The following is an 18,432-nucleotide window of genomic DNA, read 5'->3' on the forward strand; positions in this document are numbered from 1 at the left end:
TTGGTGAATTGAGTAATGATTATTCCATTTTCTAATGCTAGTTTCACACTAGACTTAAAACTATCCAGCAGGCTATTCTGGCAAAGGAACAGCCTGACCAAGTTCATCACATCCGTCAAACCTGGAAAGGCCCGGAGCACCCCCAGATTATGGGACCCAGCGGGCATGAATGCCAGGATTCAGCCGGACAAAAACTAGTGCTTGCACCAGTTTTTTTCCACCTGAATCATGGGCCCTCATGCCAGAAAACGTCTGGATCCTCACCGGGCCCCGTTATAGTCAATGGGCTCCAGCGGGGAAAGGCAGTAAACGGCTATGCCAGATACAATGAACTCCCACAGGCTGTTCCTCTGCTAGAACAGCCTGCCAAAAAGTTTTAACTCTAGTGTGAAATTAGCCTAACCTGTTCTGCAGTCTGTGATGGGATAGGTGGAATTCGCAGCTGTTTTCAGCAAGCGGGAAATGAATAGCAGCTATGCGATACTTAAAGGGGTTCTTCAGGAATTAAGAAAATGAAAAAACTTAAATATTACTTTATTATAAATAAATTCCCAAATACCTTACATTAGTTATAATGGCTTGTTTTCTCTGGGGAGCAATCATTAGGAGACATAAAATGGCCCCTGTTCTATTAGTACACACAAAAGCTGACCTAATCACACGCACTGAGGTAAAGAGCTGCCTCATCCTCCTCTCTGCTCTGCTTGTCAGGGGGTTATGGTCCTGAATACTGTTTAATATGATTTTCAGCTGAATCTCTGAAGGAACGGAGTTAATGAGGAGACATGAAGTACAGAGAGGGTGTGGGGATGTGGCTGTGTGATTAGGACAGGTTTTGTGTGTAGTAATAGGACAGCAGCCATTTTGTTTCCCCTGATGATTGCTCCTCAGACATAACGAGCCATTATAACTAATGAAAGATATTTGAGAATCTATTTATAATAAAGTAATATTTAGGTATTTTTATTTTCTTAATTTCCGGAGAGCCCCTTTAAATAGACTAGGTCCTCCAGAGCGAGAGCTGCTGCTCGTTGGTCATACAGGGGGATCCCAAAAGCATCCTTAGCTCCTTTCCATTTGTTCTGTTGGGGTATATCAGGATGAAACAACCTCTTTAAGAACAGGCTAAAAAGAGAATTTTTAAGCTGACAGAAATGGACAACTCAAGGCCTTCTTCTTTTACTTCAGCTAGAGATGTTCCTTGACCCTTTCTCTCCCAAGAATATATATGCAGTGAGAAACACTTCAGTAGCCAAGAACATATCTGATACCCCTTTTACTGCTTTGTTACTAAACGATGTAGTTCCGGAAAAACCATGACTTCCCCCCACCATGATTTAAAGCCAAAAGTCTCCGCTAAAAACCAGATCTGAATTGTAACTCTAGCCACAATCTAGCCAGAGCTATAACAAGTTATTGTAGGAGCTCTCATTTCAGCCTGTGTAAACAGTATAGGGAGAGGTAACATGGACTCTTGTTCACGTTATCTACCCCTCCTCCTTATCAATCAGAAAGCATACTTGCTATTTTTTTGCATAAGGGTTCAGTCACATGGTCAGGTTTCTGCATGCAGTTTTGGAAGCCAAAACCAAGAGTGAATTAGAATTAAAAAAAAAAAAAAAAATAGGAGAAGTTGTATTTGTCTTTTATACTTTCTCTCCTTTTATGACCCACTCCTGATTTTGGATTCTAAAAAACTGCATCCAGAAACCTGACCGTGTAGCCACACCCTAAGGGATCAGCTTAAGTAACTATTTCAATCAAAGTTACATTTTTGTGCAATTTTCGCTTTTCCTCCCCGTTTGATGCAAAGTTGCATGACGGTGGCTGTGTGTACAAATTATTAAATTGGATTTGTATGTACAATATGCTGTGCAATCCCAAGGAATGTAGATTTTGGAAGTATGGTTCCTGGATCCTGATCAGTCTTTAAAAATAAATTGCAAGAACGGATCCGTCTGTCCGTCATACGGACAAACGGATCAGTTTTGATTTTTTTTTTTTACATTTTTACCGGTCTGCGCATGGGCAGAGCAGAAGGACAGATCCGGCATTCCAGTATTTTGAATGCCCGGTCCGGCATTTAGGCAAGTCTTAATTTTTTGGAGCCAGAGATAAAACCGTAGCATGCTGCGGTTTTATCTTTTGCCTGATCAGTCAAAAAGACTGAACTGAAGACATCCTGATGCATCCTGAACGGATTGCTCTCCATTCAGAATGCATAGGGATAAAACTGATCAGTTCTTTTCCGGTATTGAGCCCCTAGGAAGGAACTCTATGCCGGAAAAAGAAAAACGCAAGTGTTAAAGTACCCTAAGTGTAAACCACTGCTTGTACTTAAGCTTTAAAAGGGTTTTCCGGGATTTTAATATTGATGACCTGTCCTCAGGATAGGTCATAAATATTAGATCCGCGGGGTTGACACCCGGCACCCCCATTCAATCAGCTGTTGTAAGAGAAGGCCACACTCCATGCGAGCGCAGCCTTCCCTTCAATGCTTACCTGCTCGCCATCACAGCGGTAAGCAGGTGTAATTACAAGAAGCCGCCCCATTCACTTCTATAGAACAGCTCTGTCGTATACACTTAAATAGGAACGAGCCATACCATTAAAATGAATGGGACGCCTTGTGCTTACACCTGCTCACCGCTGCGCTGGTGACGGCGAGCAAGTAAACAGTGAAGGGAAGGCTGCGCTCGCATGGAGTGCGGCACTCTCTTCAAACAGCTGATTAGCAGGGGTGACGGTTTGATATGGATGATGACCTATCCTGGGGATAGGTCATCAATATTAAAATCCTGGAAAACCCCCTTAAGCACAAACTTACGTTTTTACAAATTTTTATAAAATAATTCCTGTTTGTCACAAAGGTACACGAATGTGGTCATGGCTGTCAACAGCCCACTGAGATAACTGGAACTGTCAGGTTTCACATAACAGATGTTTGAAGTCGTATCACTTTTCATATCGTCACGTTTTGAAATATCTGGGTTGAAGGGAATGTGTAAAAATTCACCACGACCATCCTTTTTGCATTTTGCTGGAATACGCCTTTAAGAGTCGAAGAACATTAAACAACAGGACATATTCAGCCTTTTAACAAACCAAGTTACAATGGAAGTTACTTTAGCAGCTGTAATTCTGGTGGGAACGTTAATTCTGCTATAATTGCGCTCGTCTGTTCTCTTTAATTAGAAAATGTTGAAGTTCAGCGTTCGCCGAAATCGCTGCACACTTCTGTTTTTTCACTGGAACAACAAAGCAAACCTATTATTAGTTGTCAGGGAGACGGAGCTTTGTTTAGTAGCGTAGGAGGCGTCGTGGCTGTGTTTTCCTTGTCTTTTCGGCAGTTGTGGCCATATTTTTACTGCTATTTCGAGGAATGACGAACATTACACACCAGACTATAATCTCATAAAGCTTTCATTCCAATAAAAAATAAAAAAATAAAATCCAGTTTAACTGGTAAACTAATTGGAGCGCTGACATATTCTCTATCCAGTCCTTCGGACCTGCAGAAAACACAGGGTTTCAAAAATTGGATTACAAAAAGTTATAGATTGATAGCTAACCCTTTCAGCCCCAAACGCTTTTCCATCTTCGTGTTTTGCTTTTCATTCTCTGCCTTCCTGGAGCCAGAACTTTTTTTTATTTTTCTGTTCACATAGCCGTATATGAGGGCTTTTTGTTTTGCAAACAATTTGTACTTTTTAATGGTACCATTTAATATTGCGCACAATGTAGTCGGAAGTGGGACCAAAAAATTCCAAATGGAAAAAAAAACATAATTCCATCATAGTTTTTGAGGTTTCATTTTTACAGTGTCCCTTATGCGTTAACACTGACCTATTACCCTCATTCTACAGGTCAGTACAGTTGCAGCGATAGCACAGTTGTATAGTTTTTCTTGTCGGACAATCTGTAGTCTTCAGGGATACAATTTTGAGCTGTAAATGACTTTTTAATAACTTTTTATTCTATTTGAAGGGATGAAAAAATGGTAAATAGGCAATACTGATTTTATTTTTGGTTACGACGTTCACGTTATGGGATAAATACATATACATTTTAATAATACAGGCAATTTGGGACATGGTGATGCCGATGATCTGTTGTTTATTGTTATCATGGGGAAAGAGGGACGATTAGAATTTTAATATAATTTTTTTTTTAAAGAAAAAAATTATTATATATATTACCTCTTAAGTCCACTTAGGCCCCTTTCACACAGGCGTTGCGGATTGGGGCCGGATGCGTTCAGGGAAAATGGTGCGATTTTGACACTAAAACAAGTCAGTTTTCACTGCGATGGCGTTCCATGTTCGCGTTTTTTCCGCGCGGGTACAAAACATTGTAATGCGTTTTGCACGCGCGTGAGAAAAATCGGCATGTTTGGTACCCAAACCCGAACTTCTACACAGAAGTTCAGGTTTGGGTTAGGTGTTCTGTAGATTGTATTATTTTCCCTTATAACATGGTTATAAGGGGAAATAATAGCATTCTTAAAGGGTTTCTATCACTTTGTTTCACCTATTTAGCTTTCAGACACTAGCGATCCGCTAGTGTCTGCTTTATCTAACCATCCTAATATAAGAGCTTATTGTCCTGCCGTTTAGCTAAAAAAATAACTTATATAGATATGCAAATGAGCCTCTAGGTGCTATGGGGGCGTGATTAGCACCTAGAGGCTCCGTCTACCTTAACAAACTGCCGCCGCCCAGCGCGTCCCTCCAGCCCGCCCATCTCCAGCTGAAGCGATCCTCTCCGTGCGCGTCTCTGTTCTGCGCATGCGCAGTGAATGTCTGATGCTTCCCTGCTCAGACATCTCCACTGCGCCTGTTCCTCGGAGCACTATGACGTCATCGGCGCAGGCGCAGTGGAGATGTCTGAGCAGGGAAGCGATCAGACATTCACTGCGCATGCGCCGAATACGAGGAGCATCGCATTCCGGAGGAGATGGGCGGGCTGGAGGGACGCGCTGGGCGGCGGCAGTTTGTTAAGGTAGACGGAGCCTCTAGGTGCTAATCACGCCCCCATAGCACCTAGAGGCTCATTTGCATATCTATATAAGTTATTTTTTTAGCTAAACGGCAGGACAATAAGCTCTTATATTAGGATGGTTAGATAAAGCAGACACTAGCGGATCGCTAGTGTCTGAAAGCTAAATAGGTGAAACGAAGTGATAGAAACCCTTTAATACAGAACGCATAGTACAATATGGCTGGAGGGGTTAAAAAAAATATATAATTTAACTTACCTTAATCCACTTGTTAGTGCAGCCCGGCTTCTCTTCTGTCTTCTTCTTTGAGGAATAGGACCTTTGATGACGTCACTGCGCTCATCACATGGTCCATCACATGATCTTTTATCATGGTGATGGATCATGTGACGGACCATGTGATGAGCGCAGTGACGTCATCAAAGGTCCTTTTCCTGCACACAGCTAAGATGAAGACAGAAGAGAAGCCGGGTGCGCGATCAAGTGGATTAAGGTGAGTTAAATTATATATTTATTTTTTTTAACCCCTCCAGCCGTATTGTACTATGCATTCTGTATTAAGAATGCTATTATTTCCCCTTATAACCATGTTATAAGGGAAAATAATAATGATCGGGTCCCCATCCCGATAGTCTCCTAGCAACCGTGCGTGAAAATCGCACCGCATCCACACTTGCTTGCGGATGCTTGCGATTTTCACGCAGCCCCATTCACTTCTATGGGGCCTGCGTTGCGTGAAAAACGCAGAACATAGAACATGCTGCGATTTTCATGCAACGCACAAGTGATGCGTGAAAATCACCGCTCGTGTGCACAGCCCCATAGAAATGAATGGGTCCGGATTCAGTGCAAGTGCAATGCGTTCACGTCACGCATTGTACCCGCGCGGAAAACTCGCTCGTGTGAAAGGGACCTTAGGGGCTCTTCTGTTCGCTTCTCCATTACACTGCAATGAATTACTATTGCAGTGTATAGGAAACTCACTATGTTCCTATGCAGCCCTGCTACCTGCAAGCCTACATAGGAACTACAGCTGTAATAGCCTGAGTTCCTTCAGAGAGACCCAGGCTATTACAGAGAACGAACGGCTTCCCTGATCTCCCAGTGTGCCTCAGATGCCATGGTCACAACTGACCACGGCATCTGAGGGGTTAAATGTCTGCGATTGGCATTATCTCGGGTGGCTGTTGTGTGAAATGGCTAGTGGCTATGGCTCCTTCTCCACTCTGGAGCAGGCACCATCTACCATACATGTACGTGGATGTCATGAAGGGATTACAAGGGTTCACCAGGCTCCTAATGTTGATGACCTATCCTCAGGGTAGGTCAAAAACGCATTCAGTGGGGTCCGCCAACCTGTACCCCACAAAGCTTTCCCTGCAGCCGCTGTAACTAGCACTTTTAACCCCTTAAGGACAAGGTCAATTATCATGTCTTCATCCCTGCCTTCCAAGACAAACTTCTTACATTTCCATTCACACAGCATTATGAGGGCTTATTTTTTTTGTGGGACAAGTCTTTTTTTTTTATGACACTATTAGTTCACTACATTTTTGTATGGAAAAATGGGGCGGGGGGGGGGGGGGGGGGTCTTTGGTGAAATTTAAATAATGCCCTTTCGCCATGGTTTTTTGGGTTTTGATATGGCATTCAATATGTGCTAAAAAAATGACATGATGAGTATCATTAATGCAAGGCACTTACTAATGTATTGTGATAGTCCATAGTTCCTCCTTGGCTGCCCGAGTCATTTTTCCATCACATTATACACTGCTCGTTTCCAGGGGTTATGACCACCGCTGCAGGGGAGATACAAGGTGGTCAGGATGGGAGCTGCTTCGCATGCCTACCTTTGCTCGCTCCCATGGTCCCAGCCACCAAAGATGCTGACACTTTCCTACAGTGTGCAAGCACGACCACCGCTGATTGATTGCAGGGTGGTCATAACCATGGAAATGAGCAGTGTATAATGTGATGGAAAAATGAATCAAGTCAGCAAAGGAAACAATATGGACAATCACAAAACATTAGTAAGTGTCTTGTATTAACTTTCTCTACATGATACATACCATGTGCTGAAGTGGGACAAGCCCTTTAACAAAGCCTTAAGCACAGCACCGTTTAAAATATAGTGGCCGTGCTCGGTACTGCAGCTCAGCTCCCATTCAATTTAATTGCAGAGTGTGAAATCTCCAGTGGAAATCCACAGTACAAATTGACTTGCTGCAAATTTAAAACTCACACTGTAGGTCAATTTACACTGCAGATTTTTTTTTTTTCAGTGTGTGGAATGCAATTCTTTAAACGCTGCAGTCTATCTGTCCTATGCGGAAGTATCCTAAATGTATGTACATGATTTAAAGCGCCCCTCAGCAGTACCAGATATGAAATATTGTGGACTGCTCGTCTCCATCCACTACAGTAACTGGTAGCCGATTAGATTAGCTACAGGGGAAGTGGGAACACGAGTCTGATGTCATCAGGGCTGTTCACTGATAACCAGTGCAAGAACATTTCCCAGTGAACTGGTAAAACTGGTTCTTCTGCACAGCCGGCAAATCTCTGGGAACTTCCATCTGTACGCCTGTCGCTGTCGTTTCTATATGTCCCAGTGTAACCCAAGAAATCAAGTGGCAGGAGCACAGACATTGTTTAAGGTCAGTGATTTCTGAAGACATAGGGCAGGGATGGCCAACCTGAGGCTCTCCAGATGTTGCAAAACTACAACTCCCAGCATGCCCAGCCTAGAGCAGGGCATACAACAGCTGGAGAGCCGCAGGTTGGCCATCCCTGACATAGGGGATAATTTATTATTATTATTACCGCAGCGGTTAGTTGCGATGCCATCTGCGACTTTCCCTGCTAACGCCAGGTCTAAAATTGTGGGCATGGCGTGGGAAATGGGCCGGTAGGCCCATCTCATTTATCATTTTCTACGCCTATTTTAGGAGTAGACAATGGTCTAAATGTAAGACAGCTCGGAAGCTGGCGCCTCTACATAACTCTGGTGGATCCACCGCCAGCTATGGGGCTTTATTAAGACCGGCGTCTAAAACGCCGGTCTTAATAAATGACCCCCCATAATTCTGTTGATACGCTTTTTTATTTTTCTATTTATATGGACATGTATGTTTCATGGCACAGTTGCCAGATGAGGAGACCAATATTAATTATGGACTCATAGGGGGAGAATTATCAAGACCGGCGGATATCCCCTGTGCTGCCGGAGGATGCATCTAATTTATGACGAGGTGCAGGCCTCGTCATAAATTAGGCGCATCCTCCAGCAGTCTGCGTGCCTAAACAGAAATCTAAGGCAGCTACGTCTCCTTCCCACGCCTTCTTTCTAAAAAGTCACAAACATAAGTGACTATTTAAAGGGGTTGTCTCATCATGGACAATGGGGGCATATCAGTAGGACATGCCCCCATTGTCTTATCGGTGCGGGTCCCACCGCTGGGACCCGCACCTATATCGAGAACGGAGCCCCGCAAGGTGGTGACTGGAGGACTACGGTCCGGCCACCACCAAGCCAGCTCCCCATGGGGCTAACGGAAATAGCCGAGCCAGTGCGGGGCTCTGGTCTCGATATAGGTGCGGGTCCCAGCAGGACCCGCACCTATAAGACAAGGGGGGCATATCCTACCGATCTATCCTTGTTCATAATGAGACAACCCCTTTAAGGCCACTTTTCTGGCTCAGGGAGATGATAAATCTCCTCCACAGTCAATTTAGATTACCCCTCTCGGGTGAGTCTCTACCTATGTAAGACTCTTTCCATGTGGCCAGGTAGGACATTTTAGTAACTATAAAGTGAACACATGGTTAAAAGGCTGGTCTGACATTCAACGAAATGTACAGGGTGCCTAAAGAGTATATAAAATAATTTAAAAAAGGAGAAAAAAAAAATCATCTTTTCAGTGTCTCGGTTCAAACACTGAGCTGACACCCCCACAGCCAGCTGTCTGAAGAGAACGCAGCGCTCATACAAGCTCTGTGTTTCCCGTTTCCCTGCTCACCTACAACACTGCAGCAGCAAGCAGGTCTAATTACAACTCCGCCATGGGACGGCTCCCTCCAATTCACCTGAATGGGAAGTACAAGCACTGCATTCTCTTCAAACTGCTGATCAGCGGGGGGTCCCGGATGTCAGGCCCCCCCTTCCTGATCTGATATTATCTGAGCTTAGGTCATTAATATAGCAAAAGCACAGAATCCCTTTTAAATTAAGTTTACTAAAATAAAAAAAACTCAAAAGGCCCAAATTAGGCTGGTTCTCTAGGAGCTAAAGTCCATAGTCAATCATAAAAACTCATTGCGGGAGATTTATCCAAGCCCATAGCGACCAATCAGATTCCACCTTTTATTTTCCAAAGGAGCTGTGAAAAATGAAAAGGTGGAATCTGATTGGTTGCTACGGGCAACTAAACCTGTTTTCCTTTATACCTGTTTTGATAAATCTCCCCCACTGAGGATGATTTACTAGGTGCCTTTACATCTGTAATTGGCGCAAAAAGGTCGCAAGACCACGTTCTGCGACTTTTTAACTGCCCGTACAATGGCGTTTTTTAATGCTTTCCTTGCCACTGGGGAGTGGAGCGGACGTGTCCAGTGCAAATTCCTGCAATTTCACAAACGTTTACGCCTAAAAACAGGTGTAAATGATGAATGAAAACTACTCCAGTCAGGGGTTGGAGTGGTTTTCAATCTACATCCACAGACTACAGGAGGATGCGCTTAATTTAGGACAAGGCGCTCCACGCCTCTTTACGCTACAATTGAGGTGCATTTTAGGCCCAGCCCCCTTTCTCACAAAGCTTTTTAGACAGATTTTTGGTGCAGACACATTAGTAAATACAGGCCAAAGCCTTTTTATTTTTGGTGTGTTTTCTGAAATGCAGCATGCTCTAAATATGGCATTTATTCCTGGTGTTTTTCCTATATGTCTATAGGACTCAAAAAAACACTAGGAAAAATGCATACTTTGAAAGTTGCAAAACAGAAAAAATTATTGTTAAAAAAAAAAAAAAAAAAAATCTGAAAGAAAAACACTTGAACCTAAAGGTTTTTGCCATTTCAGTGACCCATACCCGCTGGCGTTAAGCTCTCCCAGGTGGACATGGGCGCCGCTCCTTCTCCTGTACTGGCGTCCCAAACCCGGCGGTCCTCCTCTTCAACTTGCTGGAGTTGTCTGCACCTTCTCTCTGGCGAGCTGCAAGGCCTCGCCCCTCTGGGCATAGGCTGCGCAAGCTCCCTCCAGCTCTTAAAGAGTCAGCAAACATGCATCCAAATTCATACCAGCCTATCGCTGGCCACCTTTGGGTACTTATGGCATCTTCTCCTATTGGATGGTGCCTGAGCAATAGGATCCTAACTTTCTAGGTCCCGCAAAGGTGTGCTAGATTTGTTTATCTGCCCGTTTGCTGGATTCTGACCCTCCACTACTTGACCTGTGCCTGACTTCTGTATTGACGCTTCTCTGTCCTCCCTGACCCCAGACTATTGTACTACTCATACTCTGCCTGCCCTGACCTCAGCCTGTCCCTGACTATGGTCTTGCCTAACCCTTCAGTGCCCCACACCGCTGTCTCTGATCCCTGTGCATCAGTTGTCAATCATACAGAGACTACTCCAGGAAGTACCATCCTGGTGGTTCCTTTGCAGCGAAGTCCAGATCCCTGTATAGAGGTTAAAGGATGAAAACCAGGTACTGCCAGAATAATCCTCTGAGGATTAGCCCAAAGCCAAACCAGTTTGTTGACACAGTGGTTCCACACCCACTGCCGTAACAGCTTTTTTTTTTCCCTACAATTATTTTTTTTTAAAACACAGCAAAAATAACTTGTTTAAAAAATCCTTTAAAGAGATAGTCCCATCTTACAAAATGATGGCATTTCCATGGATAGTAGAGGATCCTAGAGGTAAATCCATCAGGAGAACAAGGTTTTCCTGACCTCCACTCTGCAAGCTGAGGATTCCAAACACTGAATGATCCCCAACTATGAGACATTACAATTTCCTGAGAGTAAGGCCTCATGCACACGACCGTTGTGTGTTTTGGAGGTCCGCAAATTGCAGATCCGCAAAACACGGATGGTGTCCGTATGCGTTCCACAATTTGCAGAACGGCCCGGACAGCCATTAATATAACTGCCTATTCTTGTCCGCAAAATGGACAAGAATAGGACAGGTTATATTTTTTTTCCGGACCACGGAACGGAGCAACGTATGCGGATGGCACATGGAGTGCTGTCCGCATCTTTTGTGGCCCCATTGAAGTGCATGGGTCCGCATCCGAGCCGCAAATACTGCGGCTCGCATGCAGACCAAAACAACGGTCGTGTGCATGAGGCCTAAACCGGTCAACGTGAAAGTCACTGTTAGACCAGGCACCATGCCTTGTAGGACTAGCTGAGCTAAACGCAACACCCCAAGCACTGGCAATGATAGGGTGCCCTATAGACAAACAGCAGCATTGCACCATCTTGTGAATAACTGGTGGTTTGGGCATGTCCTCACCGCGAGGTCTGACCTCTGGCTCGTCCTTCAGGGCTGAACCTCCCAGCCGAATACCACACACAAGTGTTAACTATTAACTTTGTATTAGTCTGTTTGTTTTCCATTTTACATAACACTAGTAAAAACAGAGGCGTGCAATGTACTAGTAAGAACACGTGTATAGAGATGTACATAGAGAACATATCGTGCAGTATTTTTATTTTTTAAATGCAGACCTAAATGAAGTATCCCAGGGGGAACTGTGACGGAAAATGTAAAAGACCCCGCTTTACGATTTTAACGCTCGTGTGACAATATTTTGTCACATGGGCATTTTTACATCGTCCTTGCCATTTGGGAGTGGCGGGGATCAGGGTCATGCCATTGGCGCCAGCATATTTACTTACATTTACGTCAGTAGTCAAAAAACTACTACGCTCAGGAAATGGAGTAGTTTTTCTCGACAGGTGCACACAGCCGGAGGATTCAGCTAATTTATGGACAACGGGCAAACAAAGACTTGCGTAAAAAGCCAGTCTTTATAATGACGCCCAATATTGGCAGAAAACAAATTACAAATTTTTTGGCGGTTTTTGTTTCGCATTTTGGCAGTACTATGCCATTGAAAATGAAATGCTAAATATTGTCCTTCCGCAGCAGTTAACACAAATGATAGGGCTCCCTCTATAGATGGGTAATCCACTGCTGTTATCTGCAGGGTAGTCCTCAAGATACAACACATTATACAAATGGCTGGCTTACAGTAACAGATCTATATAATAAAATACAATAACATCATCTAAAAACATTAATTCACAAAATAACTAATGAACAGTCCCAGTGTTGGGGTTCATGCACACGACCGTTGTTTGGGTCCGCATCCGAGCCGTAGTTTTTGCTGCTCGGGTGCAGATTTATTCACTTCAATGGGGCCGCAAAAGATGCGGACAGCACTCCGTGTGCTGTCCGCATCCGTTGCTCCGTTCCGTGGCCCCGCAAAAACAAATATAACATGTCCTATTCTTGTCCGTTTTGCGGACAAGAATAGGCATTTCTACAATGGGCCGCCTGTTCCGTCCAACAAATTGCGGAAGGCACACGGACGGCTTCTTTTTTTGCGGATCCGCAAAAAAAAAACGGAACGGTCGTGTGCACGAGGCCTTAATTGTAATGAGTGATGCTACAGGGAGTGTTACTACAGGGAGACTCTCTCTGGCCGTAGTAATGGTCTCACTGAGTGAGTTTCATGTGCCTCACAACGAGGAAGTTAAAGGGCTTATCACACGATTCATTTAAAAAAAATTTAAATCAGACATCATATAGTACATGACAATTTCTTTGTAACAAACTTAGAACCAGCCCTGTACCTCAGTGGCAGCTCAGTGGGCGTGCACTCTCAGGAGGCATGTCCTTTCTGCTGCACCTGGTTGCATTTGAAGGATGGAACGGAGCATGTGCTTCCATCTCAGTGAGCAGGACTGAGAAATTAGAAAAAGAACAAACAGCAGGTGGCGCTATAAAGATAGAGTTCAGTGAATAACTCAGTGGCTATACAAAATTTTTAATTACATGCAATTACTAAAGTATTCAGATCCAGGTGCCGGTTTGAAAAATGTAGAATTTTTTTTTTTTAAGGTACAATCCCTTTAAGGACTAATTTTCTCCAGCCAGTACATTATGAAATAATAACCTTTTTATATTATCAGTGTCAGGACTTTTAAAGGGGTTTAAAGGAAATATTAACAAACAATGGAAGGCCCCTAACCTGCATCGCCTCCTGAACGATTCATACTGACCCGCTTCCCTCCACTCTGGTCCTGTGTGCTGCTCCTCTTCCTCTAACTTCCAGTCCCCAGATTGTTTTCTTTTGGCCGGGGCATGGACATGGTCATCTGCGTAGTTGTAGCCAATGACCGGCTTCAGCGGTGATGTGTGGAATGGAAGGAACGGGAGGCAGTGCACAAGACTGGAGCGGCAAGGTGCAGGCAAGTATGAACCTTAGGCCTCATGCACACAAACGTATTTTTGGTCCGCCTTCAATCTGCTTTTTGCTGATCAACACGGACCCATTCATTTCTATGGGCTCGCAAAAAAAAAAAAAAAAAAAAAAAAAAAAGGACAGCATGCGGGTGTCATCCATGTGCTGTCCGTTTTGTTGACAAGAATAGGCTTTTCAACAGCGAGTCCAGCGGATATTGTGGGATGCACACGCATCTGTATTTTGCAGATCTGCGATTTGCGGTCCGTAAAACAGATACGGTCATGGGCAGAAGGCCTTAAATATTCTCGGAAACCCCATTTAAATACTACGCGAGCAGGTGGCCTTAAAGATTTGCCTGTATTGTTATAAATATATCCTCTCTTTCTATTCGCCACTTTCCGGAGGTCTTATGATGCGGCACTGGATGTTAACAGTCCTGGGGTGCGTCGATTTAGAACCATACAATGTGAAGCCCTGAGGGGTTAGAGGACATGCCATGTGACCAACACATCCATGTAGTGGTGAGCGAACTCGTGTTTTAAGTTCGGCGACTAAAGTTTGGGTTATCAAAGAATCGCGTTATGGATTCCGCTACCACGGACCATAACGGAATTTAAAATCCATAACCCGATTCTTCGATAACCCGAACTTTAGACGCCGAACTTAAAACACAAGTTGGCTCAACACTACATCCATGACATCAAGGTTAGCTCCCTTCACTGACTGTAAGGCCTCATGCACACGACCGTATTTTGTTTCCGTGTCCGATCCGTTTTTTTTGCGGATAGGATGTGGACCCATTCATTTCAATGGGTCCGCAAAAAACGCGGACAGCACACCGTGTGCTCTCCGCATCCGTATGTCCGTTCCGTTGCTCTGCAAAAAAAATAGTGCATGTCCTATTTTTTTCTAGTTTGCGGACAAGGATAGGCATTATTACAAAAAAAACGGATCCGCAAAAAAAACGGATGCCATACTGAACGTCATCCGTTTCTTTTGCGGATCCACAATTTGCGGACCGCAAAACACATACGGTCGTGTGCATGTAGCCTTAAGGGTAGGTTCACACTTGTGTTGAATGGATCCAGCAGGCTGTTTTCTGCCAGAGTTCACCTGATCCGACCTAGCCGGAAACTGCCGTCACCGCCTTATAATGGGATCTGGCCTCTTTCCATTGAAATGCCAGCTTTCAACAGTTCAAAAACCGTTGTATGCACCATTTTTGTCCATCCGAAAACCCGTAGCCGGATCTCCAACGAATCCTATTATAGTCAATAGGGTCCAGCGAAGAATGGCAGTATCCGGCTAGGCTGGATCTGGTGAACCCCAGCCGAGAGCAGTCTGCTGGATCTATTTAATGCAAGTGTGAACCTACCCTTAGTATACATGTGCCAAATCTACTACACTGACCATGTTGTGCAATGTGACGAATTTGGAGAGGTGGGGGAGTGAGGCATGCGGGGAATTGTGGGTACTGCGAGATGGAAACCATTTCATGATACATGTCGGTGCCAGGACAGGAGTGTGGCCCACCTCTTTAAGCGTCCAACTTTCAAGGAAATTTTAATCAGGTGTAAATGAGTCTAAGAGGAGCCTAAGGGGTTTACCCATTTCTATGGGGTTGAGCTTGTAGACTTGCTTTCACCAGGTTGTCTATGTGAGGATAGATGATGGTCCTGTCAGATGTCCAGGGGGTGAAGAGGACCTGTAGTGTCCTCACAGAAGTTCTGCAGGCTGTAAATCACGGCCGACTCTTGCGCCATCTTTCTTTAACTTCTCGCTTCTCCGGTTCAGCCGCTATCGGCGCCCAATACCAGTGACCTATCGAGTGGGTGTCCCCAGAGCTCACGGTCAATGGCTGAGAAGCTGCAGTTGTCCTTACTAGCCGATCGACTCCCCGCCTTCTCCATTTTAGGTTTTGATCAGGTTTGTTAATGCAATGTTGAAGCCAAAAGCAGATGTGAATCATAAAGGATAGGGCAGTGATGGGTAAACTCCGGTACTCCAGCTGTGGTGAAACTACGACTCTCAGCATGCTCCTGATGAAGGGGATTTATATATCCCCGAAACGCGTTGGGCCTCCTCCTCACCCCACCCTGATTTTCCAAATAAAGGAATTGACAAGAAGTTCCAGCTACAGGACTGCCGTTATTTCCTGATATTCTAGAAGCGAACCAGGCGCAGGAGGAAGGGTTTGGGGGTGTTTTGAGTTTATCCCCCATCACTCCTCCTGGGTGAAGTGAGTACGAACCTAGTTTCACTTTACAGATGTGGTTTTATATGAATTTGGCTTAAAATCTACTGAATAATCAATCTCCAGCTTCTCAGACATAGTGACTCTGGTAAAATATTTTAAAACATTTTAAGATATTTTAAATATTATAACCATTTGGTAATTGAATATTGCAAACAATTAAGCAAAGAGTGGCGCCCCCTTGTGAGATAAAAACCCTTTCTACCTCTCCCTAATTGCTTATTCTTGCCTAGGTGCATTTCCTAGCTAGGTTTATCTCACTGGCAGCCTATATATATATATATATATATATATATATATATATATATATTCTCTATAAAAAAAACTTTTTTTCTTCTTTGTCGGATCCAAACCTTTGGCGCCCTGCGAGTTAGGTTTCCTGACCTTCATTGTGAGAGCCAGGTGACTAACCCCCTCTTTTTTCTCTCCTGTCCCTACTCTCACAGTAGCGGCAGTCTTCTCCAGCAGGCTGTTCCGGTAGGGGGGGGGGGGGGGGAACAGCCTGCCGGATGCATGCTGCTGGAAGTCAGCTCCGGCCCCATTGACTATAAAGGTCCAGCCGCAGAACGGCAAACATGCCGAGAGGCGGCAGGAATAAAACTACGATGTCGTAGTTTTATTCTGGCCGCCTCTCGGCATGTTTGTCTGTGACACCTGTGACAGGTGTTAGAACGTCTGAAAGACTGGCTGCACATGAGTGATCTGACAGCCTCTTTTGGTTTCACTTTGTGTGTTGCTGGTATGTCCACACCTCCTGTTCAGGTGTGGATCATGTGACCTTTACCTCCCCCTATTTAGTCTGACTGGTAATTACCCATCACTCCTTGCTTTGGATAGCTTCATTTGGTTTTGGAAGAGCTGGATTGTGGTTCTTGTTAAAGTCCTGTTCATCCATCATCCTCAGAAGTCAAGTGTTCAGCTTGTTGTTTAGAACATGCTGCGATTTTCACGCGATGCAAAACTGATGCGTGAAAAACAACGCTCATGTACAAAGCACCATAGAAATGAATTGGTCAGGATTCAGTGCGGGTGCTATGCGTTCACGTCACGCATTGCACCCGCACGGAAAACTCGCTCGTGTGAAAGGGACCTAAAAGGTACAGATGGGTGGTAGCAGTCGGGTGTGTGTCCCTGCACAGTCTGACACCAGCAGCACAGAGTCAAACACACCCACTACTGATAACACCCAGCAGTACCTTTACTGCAGACTGCTGGCAATTTATTTGTAAACTTCTAGCAGGAATAATACAGGAACGGCTTTTGGGTCCGTTCACACAACGGTATTCCGGGTCCGCATCCGTTCTGCAGAACGTGTGCGGACCCATTCATTTCAATGAAGCGTCAAAAGATGCTGACAGCACACCATGTGCTGTCCGCATCCGTAGTTCCTTTCCGCGGCCCTGCAAAAAAATATAGAAATGCCTATTCTTGAAGAACAGGCATTTCTATCATAGGGTTGGCTGTGTGCGTTCCACAAAATGCGAAAGCACACAGCCGTTACCCGTGTTATGCGGATCTGCAATTTGCGGGCCTCAAAACACTTAAGGTTGTGTGAATGGACTCTTAAATGACTACAACCATTACTACTAATCCCGGGTAATACACTTGAAATTTATCATGCCGATAATGCAATCTTATATTCTTACAAAATTTGCTGAAAAGCGGTAAAACAAAGCCCGGCGGCCCCTCAGCATCCTGCGCTAAACCGGCGAGGAGACGAGAAAAAAGCTGAAACGCTTAGACAAAAGAGCGATGGACTTCATCTGGCCTTCCCATCATCACTGGGAGAATTGTTGTGTAGTTACATCATCAGGAAATAAAATACTATCCCCCCGAGAGCCCCCTCCACAGAAACACAAAGTCCACATCCTTCACAGAGGAGCTGCCCAAAGCTTTCCCTCTAGCAGAAAGTAGGCAGTAGAGAAAGGCCAGTCTGAGCGCCTGAGCAGTAATGACTCCCAGTGACTCCATGGTCAGCGAGCAGACAGCGCTTTCTGTAGCTCCAGCCTTCTGCACATTCCTGCGCAGACAAATGAAGGATTTCACACAGGCTTGAACCTCAGGCGCGGCCAGAAAACATTAATAAACTTCCCAGGTTCTGGCCGGGCTTGCACTAGTCAGACAGCAGCAGTCAGCAGCTCAGAAGGCAGTCCCATGACGTCATGCCCTATAGGCTTGGGACAAGCTGAGAGCCTATCTCTCATTGTTTGCCTTTTCCATTGGAATGCTCACATCTCATGCCTGGGAGAAAACTGCCTCTCCGAGACGTCCGTCCCTCCATGGGACAGCAGCAGCTGTGGCCGTTCCCTACAGCCCTACAGCCCCAGGTAAGAGCCTGGCCATCTGGACCACACCGCTTTCCATTTGCTTCTGCTGCACATCACATCCTGCAGCACCTTGAAAAGTTTCACTGTCTTTACCGTCACTTGTAGCAGAGCTGAGTTTGTCGTAGCTTCTCATTTTGAGTTATTTAACAACATGACAACTACAGCTCTGCTGCCCCTGCCTCTAGCACCAACATATTCTGGTGCACTTTGAAAAGTTTCAATGTCCCTACAGTCATTTGTAGCAGAGCTGAGTTTGTCGTAGCTTCTCATTTTTAGTTTTTTTTAACAACATGACAACTACAGCTCTGCTTCCCCTGCCTCTAGCACCAACATATTCTGGTGCACTATCCTCATTTAGCAAGTACCTAGACAG

General features: G+C 44.8%; 2 protein-coding genes across 2 annotated transcripts in view; one reads left to right on the forward strand and one right to left on the reverse strand.

Annotated features, from left to right (window-relative positions):
* Window positions 1–18,432, reverse strand: part of CMSS1 (cms1 ribosomal small subunit homolog) — a 338,805-nt gene that overhangs the window by 272,317 nt on the left and 48,056 nt on the right. The gene's annotated exons all lie outside the window — the stretch shown is intronic.
* The window catches only part of FILIP1L (filamin A interacting protein 1 like), a 38,513-nt gene continuing 37,674 nt past the window's right edge, over window positions 17,594–18,432 (forward strand). The window contains exon 1 of the mRNA XM_040423290.1: window positions 17,594–18,059. Within this exon, the coding sequence (XP_040279224.1) occupies window positions 17,887–18,059 (173 nt within the window). The 5' untranslated portion in view covers window positions 17,594–17,886. The remainder of the gene's footprint in view (window positions 18,060–18,432) is intronic.

The sequence above is a fragment of the Bufo bufo genome, chromosome 3 (genome assembly GCF_905171765.1).
Source record: "Bufo bufo chromosome 3, aBufBuf1.1, whole genome shotgun sequence".
NCBI classification, from domain to species: domain Eukaryota; kingdom Metazoa; phylum Chordata; class Amphibia; order Anura; family Bufonidae; genus Bufo; species Bufo bufo.